This window comes from Cervus canadensis, chromosome 15, assembly GCF_019320065.1.
Source record: "Cervus canadensis isolate Bull #8, Minnesota chromosome 15, ASM1932006v1, whole genome shotgun sequence".
In the NCBI taxonomy this organism is placed as follows: Eukaryota; Metazoa; Chordata; class Mammalia; order Artiodactyla; family Cervidae; genus Cervus; species Cervus canadensis.
In genome coordinates this window covers 50,117,303-50,142,373 of record NC_057400.1, presented here as the reverse complement: position 1 = coordinate 50,142,373, position 25,071 = coordinate 50,117,303, and the positions used below count along the sequence as shown (strand labels likewise).

Genomic DNA, 25,071 nt, shown 5'->3' with positions numbered 1-25,071 from the left:
ATAAGAAGTTTCCATTTTAATTTAAATGTAAATACAGTGTTCACACTTCTTTCAAATGTTAAGCATCCTCAGTGCTTCACCCCCAAGACAGCCTCTTTGGCTAAGGATGCCTCACTGCTCCAGAGCACCCTCCTGTGACTCACTGACATATTGGAGGGTGAAAAAACGGAAGTCAGAGGCAATGGATGGAATTTATATCCTATGTGGGAACTGGGTTAGGAAAGAATCTAAAACGGAGCTTGCAATGATCCCAGATAATTTCTCTGCTTCCAACTTAAAGGAAAAGGGACAAGTGGTCTGAAGACAGAGCTGAAACTTTTAAAAGATGGCAATTTCCTGCCTGCTTCAGAGGATTTTCAGCTCTTGGAAAGCACCCAGCACCCAGGATTTCAGTTGCCTCTTAAGAGTTGCCCAAGATGATGGGTTGCTGTTTTAAATAATCAGGCTTGAAATTTGACTTCCCTCTGCTGCCCTCTCTGGGTTTAAAGGATTGGTTGCAGGGTTCTGGTGGTGACTGCTGGTGGGCATTTGTTTAGGAAAATTTCCTGTTTTAATTTTCCATAACACAAGAAATAGGCTAATAAGCTAATAAATGATTGCAAAAAAATGCTGAAAAGTAAAAGGTTGGTGTCAAATGCTGACCAAAAAGGAGTTGCAAAGAAAACATCAGCTCTTTTTTTTTTTTTTTTCCAGATTAAGTTATGTGAGTAGACCTGAGAACTACTATGTTGTACCCCACAGTCAGTGTGGGTGAAAGTGAAAGTTGCTCAGTCATGTCCAACTCTTTGCGACCTCATGGACTATAAGCCTGCCAGGTTTCTCTGTCCATGGAATTCTCCAGGCAAGAATACTGGAGTGGGTGGCCGTTTCCTTCTCCAGAAGATCTTCCTAACCCAGGGATTGAACCCAGGTCTCCCACATTGCAGGCGGATTCTTTATTGTCGAGCCACCAGGGAAGCCCAGTTTGGATACTGAAAACCAAAGTCACACCTTTCTGTCTAAATGAGAATGACCTTGTGCTATTCCTGTCCCCATTAACATGAATTTCTTTTCCAGGAGTCTCCTGTCCAGACAAATGGTTTGATTGTTCATTACAAGAATTTCCCCAAAGACTCAAGACCCATCAACTCTTTATGAAAAATGTCCATTGCTTAAACTCCATGGTTCTGTAAATCCCTTGTTTCAAATTCACACGTTGCTGTTTCCACCAATCATGTGCTGGTTATATTGTATGTGATCCTTGTTATTGCTGTTCAATCCCCTAGTCATGTCCGACTGTTTGTGACTCCATGGACTGCAGTACACTAAGCCTCCCTGTCCCTCACCATCTCCCAAAGTCTGCCTAAGTTCATGTTCATTGCATCGGTGATGCCATCCAGCCCTTTCATCCTCTGACACCCTCTTCTCCTTCTGCCCTCAATCTGTCCCAGCATCAGGGACTTTTCCAATGAGTCAGCTGTTCACATCAGATGACCAAAATACTGGAGCTTCAGCATCAGTCTTTCCAATGTATATTCGGGGTTGATTTCCCTTAAGATTAACTAGTTTGATCTCCTCGCTGTCCAAGAGACTTTCAGGAGTCTTCTCCAGCACCACAGTTTGAAGGCATCAATTCTTTGGTGCTCTGCCTTCTTTATGGTCTGGCTCTCACAATCGTACATGACTACATGGAAAGACCATAGCCTTGACTGTACAGACCTTTGTCAGCAGAGTAATGTCTCTGCTTTTCAACATACTGTCTAGGTTTATCATAGCTTTCCTGCCTAGAAGCAATTGCCTTCTGATTTCATGGCTGCAGTCACCATCTGCAGTGATTTTAGAGCCCAAGAAGAAGAAATTTGTCATTACTTTCACTTTTGCCCCTTCTATTTGCCATGAAGTAATGGGGCTGGATGCCATGATCTTGGTTTTTTAATATTTAGTTTTAAGCCAGCTCTTTCACTCTCCTCCACCCTCATCAAGAAGCTCTTTCGTTCCTCTTCACTTACCCGTGTGATCCTTATGCAGTTCTAATCAAACCCTCTCACTTAGAAAGACTCATCTTAAATCAAACTTGACCTCTCAACAAATTCTGACCCAGCCTTTCCTTCTCTAAGACACTGCCAAAGCTTTGAGAGATGGTGGTCTCTCTTCCTGTGGGGAGTAATGAACTCTACTTTGTCTAATTATAACAACAGGTAGGGTGAGTAATGTTTAGGGGGTCAGCTTGGGACAGACTTATGCAGGGGTGATACTTGGAGTGAATGAAATGTTCTAATTTTAGTTAATAACACTGTAACCAATAAAAATGCAAGGGGTTAAATTCAGTAGTTGTATAAAACATACTAGATTTTGTATGTTTTTTTAAAAAACCACTTAGATAATGATCTATGCTATAAATCTATACAACAAGAACTTGTCTTATATTTGATACACTGAGATAACTTAAAATAGTGACAAGAAAATGACACAGTTGTAGGAGGCAGAGAGAGAAAAGGTAATGTTAGGTTTTGTTCTGCAGATTTCACTCTCTCCTGGCATTTATCTATGCCTTTGAGTGTTAATATCAGTAAATGGACAAGCGGGAGGTGGAAGAGTTCCCAGTCTACTTAATCTCTCAAGAAAAGAACACAGATAATTTATGTATATATGGAAGTGGCTGTAGTTTTGTGGAGGGAGGAATTAAAGAGATCAGCCTGTACTCTAAGCTGTTCTAATGAAGAAAGATACGCACATACAGCAAATGTTCTTTTCTGAATGCACAACCTAGACTTTATCATGTATGTGGGAAATTTAATGCCCAAAGGGAACCTTTCCCCATTTCTGCATTCATTGGCATTTGTCTGGAAATTTAAGGAATTTCTGCACAATGAGCACCTTTAGACTATCTGTTTGAAGGAAGCCAAACCAAGGTTTTCACTGATTTTTTTTTTTTCCATTTAAAATGAGAACTATAGCTTTAAAGATTTGTGGCCCAGAGATTTTAAAATTGTATAGCTGAGGAAAAACTAATAACTCCTTTCCTCTTTAAGTTTGAAAACTCATAAACAGGATGTCATCTCAGCAAACAACTGCATCAAATCATCAGAACGTGTCAAGGAGGCAACCAGACTTCCCTTCAACTCAGTCAATAGTGGAGCTGAGGCTCTCTGCTTCCTGCATTTTATTGCCACATGGGTGGAAACTGCCAGTTCATCCTGTCTTAATAAAGATAGAGCTAGTTAAGAAAAGCCCTGGGTATTGTCTGCTCTCTCCACATGTTTCACTTGGAGTTTGCTTGGAAATACCATGACTGCCAAGTGACATGACATGTGTTCACAAAAGTGCTGGAACCTAGACAGTTGATACCTATCCATGAAGACTTAACTCACTGAGAAAAACATGAAATCCACACACGCATACCTGCCAGTACCAACACAAGTAAGGATCATTTATTTCAGTCTCAGGGCAACATCCACATGCAGCAGAGTGGTTTTTAGTTCAATAAAGCCTAGTCTTGGACAAAACTGCAATTTAGCCAAAGGATATAATCAAAGTCCCATACATGGCTTTTCACATCCCTATTCCCACTTCTGAAGGTCAATATGGCTTCAATGCTGTCTCTTTCCTATCCCAACAACCAGTTTGCCCTATTTGCTCCACCCTGAAAATCTCCCCAGCAGACCTTCTCCATATTCCCACTGAAGCTCCCCTGTCTGTGTTCTAAATCTTCATGTTACTATTCTTCCTTGACAACTAATCCAGGTCCACTTTCTTCATGGATGGATAAATGTGTTACTTCACATACGTGAGATCTTTGCATATGAAGGGGAGCAGAATTTGTCATCTCAAAATATGCCTCTCTAGCATAAGTATTATTTCAGGCTAATTATTTTTAAGAAATAGTCATCATAGGAGAGACTCTGAAAACTGAGTAGAAATGACCCTTTTGTAAAGAACTTTGGAGGGAGAAAACATGGAAAGGGAAGACTTTATTAAGACATCATAAGTTACTGGTGGGACCATGGACAAAAGCTTAGCTAATTTTGCTCTTCCAGTGGCCTTATGTAGCTACTCATCCCACCATGTGGCCAAAGGTGAATGGTTTGGATACAAGCCACTGTGGGTCTTACATTTGTTAGTTACTACAGGGGGTAGAGCCTTGAGTAAAATCTCTTGTGGGTCAGGTTGTTGCAATACAGGGAACCCACATTTCATAGTCTAAGACTAAATGACAAGGCAAGAGAGAATAAACTGATTACTAAATAATAAATAAAAAATATTTTACATAATATAAAATAGGGATATAATTATATTTTTATATAATATTTTATATAATATAAAATAGGATTAAAAAATCCCTCCCTAGAAGCTCTGCTCAATACAACTTATCTATTGATGGTGGGTCAGTTATAGGTTTCTCTATGTAAAGCATAACATTGTGTTTTCAATTAAGTCTGAGAAAGCCACATGGTGCTTCAGAAAACAAGAGGCTGGTAACTTCACATTGTGCAGGATGATGACTGAATGCTTGAAATTATAAGTGCTTGTTTAGTTCTCCCTCTTTAGCCTGGAAGCAATGAAAAGAATGCTAGACTCATAACTGAGAAACCTGAATTCTTATCCCAAGCCTATCTCTGGCTTTAAATCACTTCTAGTCTCTATGACTCAACAGTATGACACCTCAAATGAGAAGTTTGAGTAGATGAGCAGTCCTCCACTCGTGTGTGCTGCAGCATTTTGCCATGGCACTCATGGAACAAATCCTCTGTGCTATGCAGCTGAATCTAGATCAATGCCTGCTAATGTGGTATAAGAAGGGTAGACTCTTGAGAGATGGGACTACAAGGATAGTGTAATGTTTACCTGGTACCAAAAAAAGATTGCATGACATCTGTGGCAAGGGCATGTGAAAACTTTACCTAGGTTGTAAATCAGAGAGCTGGTCAGGGCAGTAAACAATATTGATCAAAAGCAACATGGGGGGGAAAATTCACAAATGATATATCTGATAATGGATTATTATCCAAAATATACAAAGAACTCTTGAAATTCTACAATGAGAAAACAAACAACCTGATTTTAAAATGGGCCAAATACTTTAACAGAAACCTCACTAAAGAAGACACACAGATGGCAAATAAGCATATGAAAAGATGCTCCACATTATATATCATCAGGGAAATGCAAATTAAAATGCGATACCATTATACACCTACTAAAATAGCCAAAATCCAGAACACTGACATCATTAAATGCTGCCAAGGATATAGAGCAACAGAAACTCTCATTCATTGCTTATGGGAATACAAAATGGGGCAGCTACTTTGGAAGACAGTTTGGTGGCTTCTTACACACACAAAAAATACTCTTACATATGATCAGCAATTATGTTCCTTGGTATTTACCCAAAGGAGTGGAAAACATGTCCACACAGAAACTTGTTGCCAAAAATTGGAAGTTACCAAGATGTCAGTAGGTGAATGGAAAAACAAATTGAGTTATATCTAAGACAATGGATTACTTAGTTCTTAAAAAAGAGCTATGAAATCATGAAAAGACATGGAAGAACTTTAAATCTATATTACTAAGTGAAAAAAGTCATCTGAAAAGGCTAGATATTATATTATTCCAAATGGAAAATGTATTATTCCAAATAGGAAAGGCAAAACTATGCATACTATAAAAAGATCATGGGTTCAGGGAAGAAAATTAATACAGTAGATGAACTGGAGTAAAAAAGGTTAAGTAGTGTTGGATTTCCATTCAGGTCTGAAAGTCTATCGATGGTTGTGAAATAAATTTTAAGAGATTGCTGAGTTAGGAAAAACAAGAAAGAACAAAACAAAGAGGGTAAAACTAAAACCTACATGATGTATTATTTCCTAGCAGTTTGGCAAGCAATAGAAGAGGGGAGGATGGTGATGATAGTGCATGTGTGTGTGTTCAGTAGACTCTTTGTAACACCATGTTCTGTAGCCTGCCAGGCTCCTCTGTCCATTGGATTTTCCAGGCAAGAATACTGGAGTGGGTTGTCATTTCCTTCTCCATGGGATCTTCCCAACCCAGGGATCAAAACTGTGTTTCAGCATTGGCAGGCAGATTCTTTACTGAGCTCCTGGGAAGCCCAGCTTAGATAAATAGAGGAAGCTTAAGTAATGATTTGACAGAGGTGAGGCTATTTAATTTGCTAACTCTCTCTTCACAGCTGATCACCGTGAGAAACTAACCCTGGCTCTGTTCCTGGGGTCTCTTTCCAGTTACTCCTCCATTTCCTTTGCTTTTTTGGCTAAAGTGAGCTTATTCAGATCTCTAATTTGTATATCACTCTTTTTCACAGCACATGAGAGAGGGGACAGAGGTATGATATTTTGCTCCCCCCAACAATGTTTTAAAGACTAAGTAATTCAAGGTAATAGGGACAAGAGTAAAGGAAGAAAGTACGTGATTAAACTGAAAAAGTACACGAGACCCCTGTAAATTAAAGATCATCCCAGAAAGCAGGTTTGCTTAGCAATAAAACCATGTGACAGAAACGTGAGACACACCCCCCAAGACAAAGAAACAATGGTGGAATGAGATGCACATCCTGCCCAGTGAGCTCAGCAAGTGAATGATTCCTAGGACATGCTTCTCCGCATTCACTAGAAACAAAAATAAAGGAAAAGGTAGCATTATATTAAAACCTGACATATTTTAGTATGTTACTGCCTTTTGGTCTATTTCTGTAGCAGCAAGTTTCAGTTTGACCACATAGGGACAAAAAAACTCCCTTTCCCAATGTGGAGAAGTGGTTTATCATAGAAACTTGATGTCTACTCAAGAATGAAACAGAATATGGTCTTTCCAACTCTCCCCATTTTTCTTTTAATTATAAAAATGTAGCCACTAAGTTCTCAGGGCAGCACGCCCTTGCCTGCCTGCTTGCATCTCTTACAAGTGTCCTACACTAATAAACCCTTCCTTACCTGTCACTCTAACTCTCACTGAATTATTTCTACACTAAGACAGAAAATCCTTTGTTTCACTAAGCCCTGAAACACACTGTGTGATTTCAAAGGTGCTTATCTTCTGCATCTTCATACTAAAGTATTCTCCAAGTGAAAAATTATGCTTCTTTCAATTTGCATATTAGCAAATACCAGTCATTTTGAAAAGCTGATTGCTAATATGAATGCAACCATCACTTATACAATTTTTGTTTGTTTGTTTGATTGAGACTCTGAAAGCATTCAAGTTTAACTTTTGGTCTATAGGTATTCAAGTCCAGTTTTCTCACTTACCAATTATTTCGCTTTCTTTCAAGGAATGACTATTACCACCTAATACCTTTTCAAAGACCTACTCTAAAACATTCAGGTGTGGATCTTGGAGAAAAACTAGCTGCTTAAAAATCCAGAAAATAAGGAGAGGCAAACTGAGAAAGGAAACACTCTGTAGGCAACAAAGCTTATAACAGGCCTATCTGGCCAGTGTGACTTGTATCTAAGCTACAGTGCCACAGGTTTTTTAGACACCAACACATACATATTTCTCACTCTCTTCTTTTGCTCTCCCTCCCTCTCTCTCTCAAATTTTTGTTTTTACCATTCATAAAATGGCACTGACCAAAAAGATTCTTCTACTGAATCTTATATGTGTCATGGTGCTGAAGGATGAAGTTTATGTAAGTTCTATTTTTTAAGTACAGTCATTGCTGTTTTTTAATTGACTATGCCAAAACCTTTGACTGTGTCAACCACAACAAAGTCTGGAAAATTCTTAAAGAGATGGGAATACCAGACCACCTGACCTGCCTCTTGAGAAATCTGTATGCAGATCAGGAAGCAATAGTTAGAACTGGACATGGAACAACTGATTGGTTCCAAATAGGGAAAGGAGTACGTCAAGGCTGTATATTGCCACTCTGCTTATTTAACTTCTATGCAGAGCACATCATGAGAAATGCTGGGCTGGATGAAGCACAAGCTGGAATCAAGATTGCCAGGAGAAATATCAATAACCTCAGATATGCAGATGACATAACCCTTATGGCAGAAAGTGAAGAAGAACTAAAGAGCCCCTTGATGAAAGTGAAAGAGGAGAGTGGAAAAGTTGGCTTAAAGCTCAACATTCAGAAAACTAGGATCATGGCATCTGGTCCCATCACTTTATGGCAAATAGATGGAGAAACAGTGGAAACAGTGACAGATTTTATTTTGGGGGGCTCCAAAAATCACTGCAGATGGTGACTGAAGCCACGAAATTAAAAGATGCTTGCTCCTTGGAAGAAAATTTATAACTAACCTAGATAGCATACTAAAAAGCAGAGACGTTACTTTGCCAACAAAGGTCCATCTAGTCAAAGCTACGGTTTTTCCAGTAGTCATGTATGGATGTGAGAGCTGGACTATAAAGAAAGCTGAGCGCTGAAGAATTGATGCTTTTGAATTGTGGTGTTAGAGAAGACTCTTGAGAGTCCCTTGGATAGCAAGGAGATCCAATGAGTCCATCCTAAAGGAAATCAGTCCTGAATATTCACTGGAGGGACTGATGCTGAAGCTGAAACTCTAATACTCTGGCCACCTGATGCGAAGAACTGATTCATTTGAAAAGACCCTGATGCTGGGACAGATTGAAGGCAGGAGGAGAAGGGGATGACAGAGGATGAGATGGTTGGATGGCATCACCGACTCAATGGACATAAGTTTGAGTAAACTCCGGGAGTTGGTGATGGACAGGGAGGCCTGGAATGCTGCAATCCATGGGGTTGCAAAGAGTTGGACATGCCTGAGGGACTGAACTAAACTGAACTGGACTGATTGCTTTTTTTGAGAACTTGGCTTTACGAAACTGTGACACAGCATCCAGAATAACTGATTTCCAAATCTCCCTTAATTAAAATCTTATCCTATTCTCTGATAAAGGAACTCTACAAGCATCACAATTCTGTACTAATTCTAGAGGCTTCAGGTAGTCAGTGCATATGTGTCTGAATCCTTTTAAGTCAATGCAAATATTTTACCTTATATTGGTATTTGTCTTTAGAAATGGCATTTTTCCTTATTCCAGTTACAAGATCTCTGAAGCCAGGCACTAAGTATTTCTATTCTTATTCATTAATTCAAAAATTATTTCTTCAGCACCTTCTACAAGACTTGTGAAGAGCTCTACAAATGTGTGTGTGTGGTTAGTTGCTCAGTCATAGCCGACTCTTTGCAACCCTATGGACTGTAGCTCGCCAGGCTCCTCTGTCCACGGAATTCTACAGGCAAGAATACTGGAGTGGGTTGCCATTCTCTTCTCCAGGGGATCTTCCTGACCAGGGATCAAACTGAGGTCTCCCACATTGTGAGCAGATTCTTTACTGTCTGAGCCATCAGGAAGCCCACTCTACAAATAGTAGGTGCTAAACAAAGAAGTTTATTGAAGATGGTTTAATTCACTGGAACTACATTTCAAATGATTCCTACCCTTGCCTTATAGGTGGATCATATCTACCACCTCTTGGCAGACTTCAGTACCACAGATTCTTCTTTCAGTCATCCAAAAAGAAACACTCATTATTCCAAAGAAATAGCAATTGACTGTGAACCATTTTACACAGTTAGTAGAGCACCAAGGATGAACAGAAAATGTCTCATCAAAGCCAAAGATGTTCCTTGATGTGACATTGAAAGCTACCCATGAATCTAATTAAAACACTGTCTGTGACTACTCACTGGAGTCTAAGCTCCATTAGGGCAAGCACTAAGTCCATTCTATTTACTCCTCTAGACCTGATTCTTAGCACAATTTAGCTAGCACATAGTAGACACTCAGCTAATACATGTGAATGAATGAGTGAATATGTGTGGCATTACATTTATTTAACATGACATCCAATGCCCTTTTAGGAGTAGGCCCCAGCTCACCTCACTTCCCTCCACGTACCCTGAACATTATGCTGCTCTCTGGCCATACCACACTCCCTTCATATTTCAGAATCTTTGCTCAAGCTATTGGAGACCCAGATGGCAGAGGTGAAGTGGTTAAGACCGTGAGAGGTAAAGTTGAACCACCTGGGATTTTTCTCAGCTCTGTCACTTACTTGTTAGGAAGGCTTGAATGAGTTACTTACCTGCTTAATATCTGGATTTCATCATTGAGAAGGCTGGATGAACATTTATTGAGTTTTAGGAATAAAGTGTCCCTGTTAAATTTATAGTGAATAGAGTTTCAGTGGTGAGTGGAGATGCAGATGTTGCTGGTATAGGGGATTTGATTAGAGCCACATGGAACCCCTAGAAGCCCTACTTGGCCAAGAGTTTTAGTTTAAGCTAAATCACTTGACTCAGTGATCATCTCTTCAGCATATATTTTGAGATTTACAAAATGTTATTAACTAGAGGTTTTGGCTAATCAGAGTTTTATAGACTATAGAATTTTCTATTGCCTAGAACCTTATTAAATGTTGGATTGGATGACTAGAAAAGAAAATAAACTGAGGATGTAAGATTTGAGGGTTTATTTTATTCTTTCCTTTTTATATTCTTAAGATACTATTTTCAAAACAGAGAAATCACACTCAACAGAAAGAAAGAGAAAAAGGAAGGAAGAAAGGAAGGAAAGAAGAAAGGAGGAAGATGACTCATAGTACTATATAATTTTATTTACTGTCTTCTAAAAAAATTCATCAGAGATAAGGAAATATATGTAGAAATCCACTTATTTTGCTCTATATCAGAAAAGAGTTAATAATATTTAAATACTAACATTTATTGCATGCATGCTATATCACTTCAGTCATGTCCAACTCTTTGTGATCCTATAGACTTCAACCTGCTAGGCTCTTCTGTACATGGGATTCTCTGGGCAAGAACACTGGAGTGGGTTGCTGTGCCCTCCTCCAGAGAAACTTTCCAACCCAGGGATAGAAACTGCATCTCTTACGTCTCCTTATGTATTGGTAGGTAGGTTCTATGCTACTAGCGCCACCTGGGAAAATACTACTACCATTTACTAAATGCTTACAATGCAGTAAACACTATGGTAAATGTGCAGAATGAATTATTTAACATAACACTGTGAGCCACGTCCCCAGCTCACTGAAAGAGAAAATGGTGGCAGAGTATACAAGCCTATGGCCAAAGGTCAGATACCTGCCGTGCAAAGCATGGAGCAGTGATGCTGAGAGAGCCCATCAACTAGGACGGCCTAATTATAGATTTGGTGGTTATTTCAGGGTTTCTGGCCATATTCAAGGAAGACCGCTGAGTAACTGAGGGGACTGCTGCCTGGCCAAACTGATTGAACCCAATTGATTTTCGATGATGTCTGAATTTTTTAGTCATTTACACACCAAACCAGGTCAACTGCATACAGTTCCCATTGATTACCCAGCAATCATTATCCTTGTGACTAAGCCAAACCTAATCATCTGGAAAACAGTTGATCTGGGTTTTATGTAACTTGAACTATCCTTATGAAACGTAAAGAATGGAACCACTCTACTAAATGCTCCTCTCCCACTTCCAAGTCTCCAGTAAAGTTAAGTGACATTTTATTTAGTTTCCTGACATCTCACATGTGCAAGCCAGTAAAGTTCACAATTGTTTCTCCACACAGCTGCGGCTTACAGCTTCTCTTCACACACAACATGCTGGCACCAGAGCAAAATGATTAACTTTTATATGCTTCTAACATATGGACCAGACTGTTAGAAGCTGGTCTTGTGTTCTAAAGAGAAAAATACAGTTTTTATTAACATGACCCAAATTCCTGGGAAAAAAGCATTAAATTGTGATCCATTTCTAAGCAGAGAGATTATAATTATGATGACTTTGTTTCTAATTCACTTGATTTGGAGTGCCTCGAGTTATCTTCTAGTAAGTTGAGGGGTGAGGGAAGATGACCTGAAAGCCCCATTATAAAGAGATTTTGTGGTGGGATGAATTAATAAACTATAAATGGCCTTGAGACTTTTCCACAATATGAGCTATGAAATAAATGCAAAGAACCTTTCATCTTAAATGGGAACATATTTCTTCTCTATGAATGAGAAGGAATGCTGGTGAGAGAAGCAGAATTTGTTTTTCTTGCATTTTTGACCATTTGAAAAATCAAAGCTGCGATATTTGCCGTACTTCCCAAGATCATTAAAGAAAGAAAATGGCCCTAAATTGTACTGCCACTTAAAAATAAAATGTGCGTTCACTGGCACATGTAGGAGCTATGAGAGAAGTATTATATTAAAATGTACTGAGGAAAGATAGTGGATCTGATTCACAACAGATACTTTCCCAATATTAGAGCCATTATATTATAACTCATTAGTGAAGGTTATTTTAGTTTTTGTTTTTCAAGGACATAGTAGGAACACGGTCCCTAGAGCTAGGAAAGTATGAGGAACTTTTGGAATTGGATTTAAGAGCCACACTGGAAGATTGCCCTGGAAAAGAAAGACTCAAGGAGAAAATTTTCCAAACAGCATTGCCTCATTGAGTCCCACTTGACTCTTGATCCTCAAGATGCTTTCTGAAGCAACTTACTGGTTTCGGAAGATCTATACATGGGAGCCATCTCTCGGTATTTCTGCAGTAAAGACACTTATTGGAATTTCATACTTAGTATTCCCCACACTTTTTACTATGGAAATATCTTCTTCACATCACACCTCATCACATCTCACAAACCTAAGTTTTATGAAACACATGTCGGAAAACATTGCTCTTGATGCTGATAATATGGGACCTTTCTATCTCTGCAAAGAGAGCCACGAGAACTTTTAACAAGCGTGCGCTGGAGCTCTGCAAATCCAGAACAGTGACTTTTCTCACACACTGGGAAACAGACTGAAGTATTAATGCAATAAAATATTACTTTATGAAGAAAGAAGTATTTATTTTCTTTGGAAAGACCAGCAAGAAGGGCTCTTTGGCATTTCTTCAATTCTCTTTGAGGGCAGAAATGAGGCACATCTGTGGCCAGGGCAGCAATTCTCTGAAGCCACGTTATTCAATGTAGTGGCCGCGCAACACATGAACTGTGAGGCTCGTCCGAAATGAGATGCACCACTAGTAAAAAATACACACCAGATTTCAAAGACTCAGTAAAACAAAAAAAGTAAGATATCTCAATAATTTTATATTGATTACAGTGTTGAATGATAATATTTTGATATGATGAGTAAAGATATATTAGTAAAATTAATGTTTTCTGTTCTGTAGACTAAATGTTTGTGTCCCCCATCCCCTACACACACAAATTCATACACTAAATCCAGGCCTCTAATGTGATGATATTTGGCGGTAGGGCCTTGGGGAGTTAATTAGTTGATTCGCAAAAGCAGAGCCCTCATCAACAAGATCTGTTTCCTTATAAAAGAGGCCCTAGAGAGTTCCCTTACCCCTTTGGCCATCTGAAGACAGAGAGAGAAGACAGCCAACCATGAACCAGGACCTGGTCTCTCATCAACCATAAAATCTGCTGGTGGCTTGACCTTAGGCTTCTCACCCTCTGGAACTGTGAGAAATAAATTTCTGTTGTTTATTAGCCACCCAGTCTGTAATATTTTGTTATAGCAGCCCAAATAGACTAAGGCATGTTTCTTTTTACTTTTTAAATGTGGCTCACGTAACATTTTCTTTCCCACTGGACAGCATGGTGCAATAGACCAAAGAACAGAAGAGAGCCCAATGAGAGCTTTCAAACCACAGTGAAAAAAAAGTGAAGTCACTCAGTCGTGTCCGACTCTTTGTGACTCCATGGACTGTAGCCTACCAGGCTCCTCCATCCATGGGATTTTCCAGGCAAGAGTACTGGAGTGGGGTGCCATCACCTTCTCTGCACAGCTGATGGGATAGAACAAACTGCAGGTAGACTTTTTAAAAGGAAACAAAATTTTAAGCGGCTTACATGTGAACAAAAAGACAAATGAATAAACAAGCAAAAACAAAAACAGTACTTGGAGAATACAACTCAAAACCTGAAGGCATTCAGGGAAAAGAAAAACAAAAGAATTTCAAGAGGTGCTCTCTTCCTCCCACAACCATATCACACACCCATTTTGTCCTCAACAAGTCTAACAAAGACAACCAGTGATTCTTCTAGACAAGGGCTGAAAACCATTAACAAAGGAGATATATGAAGGTGTGAAGTGTCTCCCAGGATGGTTCAGCTGCTTCCAGGACCCTCTGTAAAGGGCAGAAGGGGACACTGTTCCTCATGGAACCTGACAGCAGAGGCCTTCTGTTCTGCAGCCGACTGCGGCAGCAATAGATGAGAGTGTGACTTCACATGCGCCCAGAGTCCCCAGGGCAGTGAGGTTTCCAAAAGAAAACGTGGGTCTCGTGCTTCCCAGCAAAGTACAGTCTGTGCTTTAAGCATGAGTGTGCTGCTTGCTTCTGGGAAAGCCCCACCCTGCCCACTCCACAGGAGGAAGGGGGCTGGCAAATAATCTCAGATGCTGTATGTAACTACAAGTCTATCTGCACTTCTCCAGAACCTGAGTCCTAACAGGGCATCACACTTGTCTCTCCAGATTCCAAATCCGGAGCTCTAGATGGAGCTCTGAATTTCACAACTTGTTAAAACAAATCTCTTACATTGGTGGGCTCCCTGTCAGCACCATAAATCAGGACGACTCACACACATTTCTGATGTGTTTCAAGTGCTCTCAAGACCCTGAGGGAAATCCATTCTCAAAGTGCACTCCCTGCCTGAACAGACAGACTCTCCTGAGCATCTCCTATGTGCCCAGCGCCTCTCCAGGAGCTAGAAAGAAGAGCCTACTAAATGGACAAAATCCTATCCTCATGAAACTTACACACAGGGGTTTCAGTTTATTGGAGATAAACAAGAAACAGCTCTACTTTTTCCTGTTACATCCTGTTACATCCAGGCTGTTACCTCTCCTTTCTTTGAGGATGGCAGCTCCCTTAACTATATTTTAGCCCTACCTCACAGATTTTCTGTTATTAGAGATTACTTTTGGATTTGAAGATTCCTTCTTATTTGTTTTTGATCTTTAATATCATCTCAAGTCAAAGCTTTTTTCCCCACTGCCCCTTTACCTCCAGGCTGGATAGATACCCCCAGGACTTGAAGGAGGCCTGTCTCCCGAACTTCTGCTCTGGACTGGCTTCTCTGGTGCGGGAGGAGGGAGGAGGGAAAGGAGAGAGGGCCGAGCTCTCTTTCTCTGCCTGGGTGAGGCTGTAAACTCTCTCTGGTTAAACACAATAGTCCCTGGGCTTTGTAGGAAACAGTGGTGGCCTCACATGCCCCCTAGTAAGGGAGCTCACAGGGAACAGCTCCTGCAACAATTAGTAATCCTGCTGCTGCTGCTGCTAAGTCGCTTCAGTCGTGTCCGACTTTTTGCGACCCCATAGACGGCAGCCCACCAGGCTTTCCCATCCCTGGGATTCTCCAGACAAGAACACTGGAGTGGGTTGCCATTTCCTTCTCCAATGCATGAAAGTGAAAAGTGAAAGTGAAGTCATTCAGTCGTGTCCGACTCTTAGCGACCCCATGGACCGCAGCCTACCAGGCTTCTCTGTCCATGGGATTTTCCAGGCAAGAGTACTGGAGTGGGGTGCTATTGCCTTCTCCAATTAGTGATCCGCTATGCATTAAATTGTAGCCCCCCACGCCCCACCCTGAATTCATATGTCCAAGTCCTAACGCTCAGTCCTTCAGAAGGTGACCACCTTTGGACACAGAACCTTTAAAAGGTGATTCAGGGCAAATGAATTAATACAGGTGGGTCTCAATCCAACATGACTGGCATCTTTATAAGAAGAGGACACAGACAATGTACACACAGACCAAGGCGTGACCATGTGAGAACCCTGAGAAGGCAGCAAACTACAAGCCAAAGAGAGAGGTCTCAGAAGAAACCAAACCTGCACACATCTTGATCATGAACTTCTACCCTCCATAATTGTGAGATAGTAATTTAAGTCACTTTTTGTCTGTGGTGCCTCATTATGTCAGCCCTAGGAAACTAACACAGATTAGAAGTCAAGACTTTGATTTTACCTTTAGATTTTCTACCGTGCAGGAGTGAGTGAGTTATTTGACAAATATTTACTAGGACTCACTATGCATTAGGAAAGGAGGATAGGGGGCAGGTCATAGAAGAGAGACAGACAGGATCATGTCAGCTCCTGATGGAGACAGTTAAACGGGGTGACATGACAGAGGGAGTGGGGAAGCACGGGGCTATCATCCACTGGGCAGAGAGAAGGCCTCTCTTTGGTAGTGACATTTAAGCTAAATTCCGGATCACAAGGATAAACCTGTAAAGATCTAGGCAAAGGATGTCCCGGGCAGAGTGAGCAGCTGGTGCTGAGTCAGGAAAAGGCTTGGACTGTCTGAGGAACAGAATGAAGGCAGAGAGGGAGGGGAAGAGTTCAAAAAGATGGGGACATTACGTTAAGAGTTTCAGATAAAGAAAGGAGTCTGGATTTTATTTTAGGTGTGATGAGGAGCCATGGGAGGCTTTAAGCAGGGCAGTGACATGATCAAATTTCCATTCCTAGAAAGACGGCTGTTTAGCTGTCAGGCTGTGTGAGGAAAGACCAGAAACAGAGTCTGGTTAGGAGATGCAGTGAGAGGGGCTGTAGAGACACCACTTTGCTCACTGACTTCATCATCACCGGACATTCTCTGTGTGACCCTGTCCAAATTTTCCTTTTTAATAAGGACACCAGTCATACTGGTATAGGGCCCATCTTGGTGACTCCATTTTACCCCAATTGCTTCTGCAAGGCCCTGTTTCCAAACAGAGTCACATCCTGATGAACTAGGAGTTTGAATTTCAACATACATATTTTTTGGGAGGGAGACACAATTCAACCCACAACAAGCAGTCAAAAAGATAGAAGATACTATGTTGATGAGGATGACCACATTAAGAGGAATAAATAGCTGATGCAGAAGAGAGGAGGAATAATTGCAGGATGATAGCCCTTGTGAAGGTGAGGAAAGGAATGAAGAGGCAAGCGGAGAGTCGCTTGTAATGAGAGTAAGGATGGTTCAGTCATTTAGATTAGCAGGAAAACAAAATGAGAACAGATGCAGGTAGATGGGTAGATTTGGTTCAACCATCCATTCATTTACTCAGCAAATACATAGAGAGTGGCTACCATATACTAGGTATTGCTAAAACTTTGAGGAGACAGTAATGAACAAACCAGAGAAAATTCCTGCTATCTGGAAACTTAATTTATATTGGAGGAAGACAGACAATAAACAAGTAAATTATATATAGTAAGTTAGGTAGTGATAAGTGCTAAGGAAAAAGATAAAACAGGAAATGGATTTATAAGTATTCAGTAGGTTGAAATTTTTACCAAGGTAGCCAGAAAAAGTAGATTTTGAGAAAAGACCTGAAGAAAGTGAAACAGCAGCCATGGGTATGTCTTGGGGAAAATATTCCACATAGAGGGGATAGCAAGTGAAAGGGCACCTACATAATAACTACAGCTAACACCATACTTAACGGTGAAAGATTGGATGCTTTACCCCCAAGATCTGGAACAAAGCAAGATGCTTCCTCTCACCACTTCTATCTGGCTATATACTGAAAGTCATAGCCAGTCAAATAAGGCAAGAAAAAGAAATGAATGGTGTAAGATTGGAAAGAAAAATAAAAAAGGGTTCTCTTTAACAGGTAACATGACTGTCTATGTAGAAAACCCCAAGAAATCTAAAAAAGCAAAGTCAAACAAAACTCCTAGAACTAACAAGTGAGTTTAGCAAGGTTGTTTAAGACAAGGTCAATCCACAAAAATCTATGGTAGAATAGAATACTAGTTCCAAAAGCTGAAATATTTAGATATAAATCTAACAAAACATGTATAAGATCTGCATGTGAAAACAAAATACTAATTAAAGAAATCAAAGAAAATCCAAATAAACAGACATGGTGTGTTCATAGAATGAAAGACTCAATGTAGTAAACATAAAAATTCTTCCTGAATTGACCCATAGATTTCACGCAATGGCAATCAGAATCCCAATAAGCCTTTCTATAGATATAGACAAGCTGTTTTTAAAATTTACATGTAAAGACAAACAAACTGGAATAGCCAAAAAATTTTTGAAAAAGAAGAATAAATCTGAGGCAATCACACTATGTGCTCCTAAGATTTACTATAAAGCTATGCGTGAAGACATTGTGGTATCCATGAGTTAGACACACAGACGAATGAAACAGACCCACACACATATAACCAATCCATTTTTCACAAATATAAAAGCAATCAGTGGAGAAGACAGTCATTTCAATAAATGGTTTTGGAATAACTAGACATACTTATGAGTAAAAAAAATGCTCTCACACCTTATATAAAAAATAACTCATCTAGATCTAAATGAAGAATGTGAAAGTATTTATTGAGCATCTATTCACACAGAGCTCCACATAGACTCCTTGGGGCCCTGGTTCTCTCTAATTAGTCTTTAACCCCCTATTTAAGTTTTCCTTTCTCACCCTAAAGCTGTCCCTGCAGGAGCCCACCTTGCCCCCGACCCTGAGCATTTCGGATCAACATCAGGAGCCCACTATTGTTTTTCCATTTGCTTCCCCTTCCCTGTTGGCTCAGCTGGTAAAAATTCACCTGCAATGTGGGAGACCTGGGTTCAATCCCAGGATCCGGAAGATCCCCTGGAGAAGGGAACGGCTACCCACTCCAGTATTCTTGCCTGGACACAACTGAACAACTTTCACTTCACTTCACTTCTCCCTCTCTGTCCTGAGTCCTTTCCTCTTTGTCCTGTTCACTTATTCACCCCCCTGCCACCTCCCTCTCATTTCCAGGGCTGTACGCCCTGGTGCAGAATGCCTCAGTACACCAGACTGTTCAATTTTCTCTAGTCTATTAGGGGGAAAAAAAAATCTCTTTCAAGAAGCCTTTCTTAGTTAAGAGAAGTCTTTCCCCACTCTGACTCATGATATTTCCATGACTTTTCCTTCTATTTTTACCTGTATAGATACAGTGCTTGTATGCCCCCCATTTATTGATGCATACAGGGTGTTGTGCATCCTTTATACATTTTAGGATTTGGCATTCTTTCTCTGTCAGTCTATTCTGGCTGGGATTTTCTTTTATTCCTTCTAAAAAGCACCTATGCATAGCACCATATCTATTAATAGAAAGATGATAAATATATATTATCAGTTGACTGAGATGCACTCCCAAATTAGAAGAAAAAGGCAGGTCTTTATACGAGGAGGAAATGAGTCACCAGGGCTCCCTAACAGGGTTGGCTTATTCCTTCCTCCATTTCAGGAAGAGCCAAGCACTGTCCATGTCTGTGACTTGGAACTTTGTCACTTAGAGTCAGCTCATCTTGCCAGACTCATACACTGAACTGCCAAAATGGAAAAAGAGCCAGAAGTGGAAAATGAAAACTCTGAGAGATGGTTACAAAAAGGCATCCTCTTAAGAGCTTAATGCTGTTAATTTGGGGAGTTACAGAATCAAGATCAGGCAATTCACAGCAAGGATTTTAGCAGGGTATTACAGAGCTTTGCAGATACAATGTGGAGGCTCATCTTGTCCCCCCTCCAAATTATAAGGGGAGCCAATGAAGTCAAGATAGAATTTACCATTGACTTTTACTTGCAAATTCCAAGAGAGGAAACCTCAGAATCCTCAGAGAGACGGCAGCAATAGAAACAAAACTCAGTTCCAGATTTTGAAGCAAAACCAGACTCTGAGGCTCAGAGAATAACTCCCCAGTTTTACTCTTGTTTTTTTTTTTTTTTCCCCTAGCTTCTCCCAAGTCCCTAATTCTTTTAAAACCCCAAACTCCCATTTGGAAGTCAAAGTTCATGATTCAAAGACAGAAATGGATTTTTCACGTTCTTTTTGAAAACTCCTCTTCTCTTTCCTCCCCTGAGCCTTTTGAACTTTTCTCTAGTTTACTTGTAGCAAGTGGAATATTCCCCAAACAGGAAAATAGGCCATGAAACTATGTTATAACATCTTTCCTTTTAATGTTTTCTACCTAGATCATTAGTTTGAAAAGTCCCAGCTGAAGGGTTGGAAAGCAGTGTTGCTGCCACAACAAATTTTCACATATAAAATCTTCAGAGAATTTCTTATCAATAGGAAGGATTACAAGGAAAATTTCATCACGTCTGAATTGGCCAAAGAGTGGTTGCAAAAGCAAAGAAGGGAAGAGGGAGGATCCTTACTGACTACAGCTGGCTGTTTATCTGATGGTCACCGGGCATCTCAGAATGAGAAGGCACCCATGAGGCAGAGGTGATTCCACCACCAGGCACAGCTGGATGCCCACAGAAACAGCTGCTGGGAAGGGTGCTGCAGCAACCTGGGAGAAGCTGAGGACCCTGAACCTCATGATCTCATGCTCCATGTTTTATAACCTTTTCAGTGAACAAGAAGGTGGGTACAGGAGAAAGGAAAATGCCAGCTGGAGTACTCTCTCTGATTTTATATTATAGTTTTACACAAACACAGCCAGAGGTTAATCCTCTTAACCTTGCTAAGAGATTAAACCAAGTGCTGATACTTCTGTTTGAAATGCACTAATGAAGGGATTGTCACCAGCCCAGCAGTCCTGGAGAGGAGGCATTTTAAGATATCATCTCTATCCTTGGGGGAAAAAAGTATTATTATGAAACAGATTGCATGTGTAAAAAAGTGTCCAAAATACAAATATACAGCATAATGAATATTATAAAGCCAATATCCATGTAGTCACCACCAAGACCAGGAACCAGAGTATTGCCAAACTCCCCTTGGAAGTCTCTCTTCTTGAAACTGAGGAGCCAAACACTGGACCTCTTTTTAAAGTTTGGGGTTAATAGCCTCCAAGGCTTCCAGTCTTTGACCTTTCTCCTTCCTCTCAGTAGTTCATCCCCTAAAAGAAATTTGTAAAGTAATTGCCCATAATATCTATGCTCATTGAACTAATGCCCCCTTTACGTGTTTGAAGCAGGATAAATAAAAATTTAAATGACCAAGAAAATAGTTTCTCACACACTGAAAAATATTAGCTTATTTTCTTGCAAGAGAAGCTCCCTGGTAGCTCCGTCAGTAAAGAATCTGCCTACAATGTGATGGACCCAGTTTTGATTCCTGGGTTGGGAAGATCCTCTGGAAAAGGGAATAGCAACCCACTCTAGTATTCCTGCCTGGAGAATTCCATGAATAGAGGAGCCTAGTGGGCTACAGTCCATGGGGTTCAAAGAGTCTGACACGACTGAACGACTAACATACGTATTCTCTTGCAAAATGCTAGGATGTGTGGGATCTCACTTCCAGCCCCAATGCTGAGATGGACAGCCACATGGCCCTTCCCAAAGGGTATGTGCTAGAAATAAGCATTTGCATTTTCAGCAAACATAATACAACCTTTTCTGTCCAGTAGGGTTTTTCAAGGGGGGTAATATAGTAAAACCAAAAAATATAGAATGTGGAACTTTTAAACATTAGAAGCTTAATTAATGTTCAGACCTTCAACAGAGGATACACAATCTGTTCAAAACTGAGGTTTGAAGGCAAATATTGTCATAATGAGATAAATTAGGGCTCAATTCTAGGTAGAAAGTGAAGGTAAAAGAAAGTTCCAGTTGTTTTTAGGGCAAAGCCACATTATCTTTATATTCCAATTTGCTGCCTATACAGTGCCTTATTTATTAGCAACTCTTCAATGAATGTTTGTTGATTGAAGGTATTTTTCCATGAATAATTTCAGAAAAAGAAAACAGAATCATGCTTACTAAAGTTTTCATAATTATACTCAAAATGTGGAGAAAAGAAAAGCTAAGAATTTCAAAAGAAATTATTACGCATAATATACAACTCAAGAATACAAGGAAGCTTGTCAGGAAAACATGTTTCTTCTTGTCTCAGTTCTCACTTTTGTTTCCTCAAGGTGCTGTAGGGTGCAGTTTCAAGGCAAGATTCAGAAGGAGTTATAAGACAGGAGGAAAGTTCTTTCAGAGAAAAGCAAAAATAAGAAGCAGAGGGTATCTCTGTTTTTGTTCCTCCCCAGCTTTTAGGCGATCATGGGCAACAGTGGCTACTGCAGAGCATGACTTCTTGCACAGCGCCACCCAGTGGTCAAGGCTTGAACTTGTTTTTTGTTTTGCCAAAGATTGAAAAATTAGAAATTCCAAAATTGTCAATGGATTTGACAAGTCATAACTCTTATTTACAGGAGGGTATAAATGCTAGCTAACAAGTCACTTGGATATATTTTATTTCAAAGAGGATGTCTCCTATTAAAAATGACTGCCTCTTTGACTCTGCACTGAGTCACCTAGTGAGTATACACCTGAGTCTCTGGTGAGGGAGCCCCAGCTCTGCCCACAGCTGCCCACTCTTCCAGAAGTTGGTAATAAAACCAAATCCTGGCTGTGCCCAAGGGAGGTCTGGAGAAGAAGCTGGAGGCAGCCTTCGGAGGGGCACTCTACTATTCTTAAGGGAGTATTTTGAAAAAAGTTTAAAAGCTGGTTTCAAAGTAAAGATTAAGCAAAGGTTGTAGACTGTGACTTTTTTCTTAAGTAAGCTTTTCATTATTGTGCACGTTGCTAAAATTCAGAGCTGGCAACCACTCTCTTTTAGCTTGCACAGGCTCCAAGCTAGACACACTGCCAATGATCAGACGAGGGATGTGAAAAGAAAAAGAAATTATGAACAATGATAAAGAGGTTTCTCTGCCTCCTTTTTAAAAAGTAGCTGTTTCCAGACATAGCCTCAAAAACATAAGGCCCTTGAGAGGAGAGCTATGGGAAGCCCAAGTCTGTTGCCCAGCCAACAGCAGCCTCATCCCAGATAAATCAAAGGCACTTGACCCCAATTAGAACCCATTGGGTGAAACAGCAAAGACTAGGATGGTCCATCTTTTGGCCCTCCTAATCCTGCATGAGGACTGACTTAACAACTACACAGAAGTTGACTCTAAGGAGACAAAGGCTGTGAATATAGGCCAGTGACATATCTGTTCCAAGTTGGTTAGAAACAGTGGTGGGCTTAGTCAATGACTAAGTGGGAAGTTGGACTAGGTGACTTTTGAGGACTGCCTGACTGGATGACTCTGATTGGTCCCATTCCCATTACTTGAAATCATACAAAGATAGAAATAATCTTCTCAATAATTCTAGATAAACCAAGACCATCCTAAAGCATTTAGTATGAACTATGGGCTTTCCTTGTAGCTCAGTCGGTAAAGAATCTGCCTGCAGTGCAGGAAACCTGGGTTCCATCCCCGGGTTGGGAAGATCCCCTGGAAAAGCAAACAGCAACCCACTCCAATATCCTTGCCTGGAAAATGTCATGGACAGAGGAGCCTGGTGGGCTGCAGTCCATGGGATCACAAAGAGTCGTGCACGACTGAGCAACTAACACTTACTTACTTATGGTAATATAAGCTATGGGCTTCCCTGGTGGTGCTAGTGGTAAAGAATCTGCCTGCCAGTGCAGGAGACGTAAGAGACATAGGTTCGATGCCTGTGTCAGGAAGATCTGCTGGAGGAGGGCATGAAATCCCACTCAAGTAATCTTGCCTGGAGAATTTCATGGACAAAGGAGCCTAGAGGGCTACAGTGCATGGGGTCACAAAGAGTCGGACGTGACTGAGCACATAATAATACATGTTTTTATTTTTATTTATTGGCCACACAATGTGGCTTGCAGGATTATAGTTCCCTAACCAGGGATCAAACCCGTGCCCGCTGCAGTAGAAGCATGGAGTCCTAACCACTGTACCAACAGGGAAGTCCCAACCTACGCTTCTATAAATAGAAGAATGAAAGGAATCAGGCAGAGAAAATGAGAAGTCTAAAATCTGATGTTATGGAAAGTGTGTGTGTGTGTGTGTGTGTGTGTACACACATGTATATATAGCCTGATACTGTGCAATTAGACGCAAAAAAAATAATCACTTTCCTTTTCTTGAACTTAGGTGAATAGACTTTTATCCCTGCTCAAATTTCGAAATGTTATTAGCACAGCACTGGTGGTATTTAGACATCAACTGGAAAACCCCAGCAGGGCTTGTAGAAGTATGAGGCAGGCCTAGGGCTGTCAGAAACATTACAAATACCCAGTCTGTTGTTGTTGTTGTTGATTGTTGTGTTTTTAAAATTTTTAATTTATTCTTTATGGTCATGTTACATTGCATGAAGGATCTTAGTTCCCTGACCAGTGGAATCATGGAGTCCCAACCACTGGACCACCAGGGAAGTCCCTCCAGTACCTGTTTTAGTCAAAGGGATTGAGAAGAGTTGCTGGAGAAGCTGGTTTTCTGATGCTCTCAGTATGACCACCACATCAGCAGGAAGAGTGTCTCTGTTTTTCTCAAGAACCCCAGAAGCATCATATAATACCTGCAACATAAAAAGCAAATCACAAGTGAGCCAATACTGTCCCCAACACAGTGTTGCTAGGCAACACTGGGATTGCCTGAGGTCAGTCATTAACTGATCTCTGTATAGAATTCATCTTTACATAGCCATGCTTTTAAACCCAGGCCACCAGATAAGGGGGAGAATTGAAATTTTTGAGAGGCCAGTTTATCTTAATTCCTTGTTCAACAGTTCTTTGATGAACAGAGTCCTATCAAAGATACAACACTTCAGAATAATTATATTGGGCACTCACAATATGAGAAGCATCCATCTGATGAGGTTAACACTGCTATTGCCTCCATTTTACTGTGGGCAAACAGAGGTTTAGAGAGAGGCTGAATCATGTGGCCACGGTCACACATGTCACCAGGGTGGGCAGGCATCCCAACCCAGGCAGTTTGGCTCCATGCTCATACACACTTCACCCTCACTGCTTCCCAAGGTACTTGTGGCACCTGAGTGGTTGGCTCAGGGGTTCTGAGCATTCTTGGTTCTCAGGGCAGAGGACATCTAGATCGGAGGCTTTTTATGGAATGCTCCAGAGAAATGAATTCAAGAAAGGACACAGAGCCCAGAAGGAAAAGGATCGGACAAGAATGGAAGGCAGGAGAGAGGAGGAGAATGGGGACCAGGGATCAGGGTGAATATCTTATGCAGTCAGCCTTCAACACTAGAGTAAATAAAGTTTTTAGGAGGGAAAACTGGATTGCAATTTCTAGCCAAGATAGATACCGTCATGTAGTAATGTGAAGACAAAAACAATCTCT

The 25,071-nt window shown here is 40.6% G+C and overlaps 1 protein-coding gene across 1 annotated transcript in view; it reads right to left on the bottom strand.

Moving 5' to 3' along the window:
• Window positions 1–25,071, bottom strand: part of MYO3B (myosin IIIB) — a 476,002-nt gene that overhangs the window by 179,783 nt on the left and 271,148 nt on the right. The window contains exon 24 of the mRNA XM_043487760.1: window positions 24,154–24,283. Within this exon, the coding sequence (XP_043343695.1) occupies window positions 24,154–24,283 (130 nt within the window). The remainder of the gene's footprint in view (window positions 1–24,153; window positions 24,284–25,071) is intronic.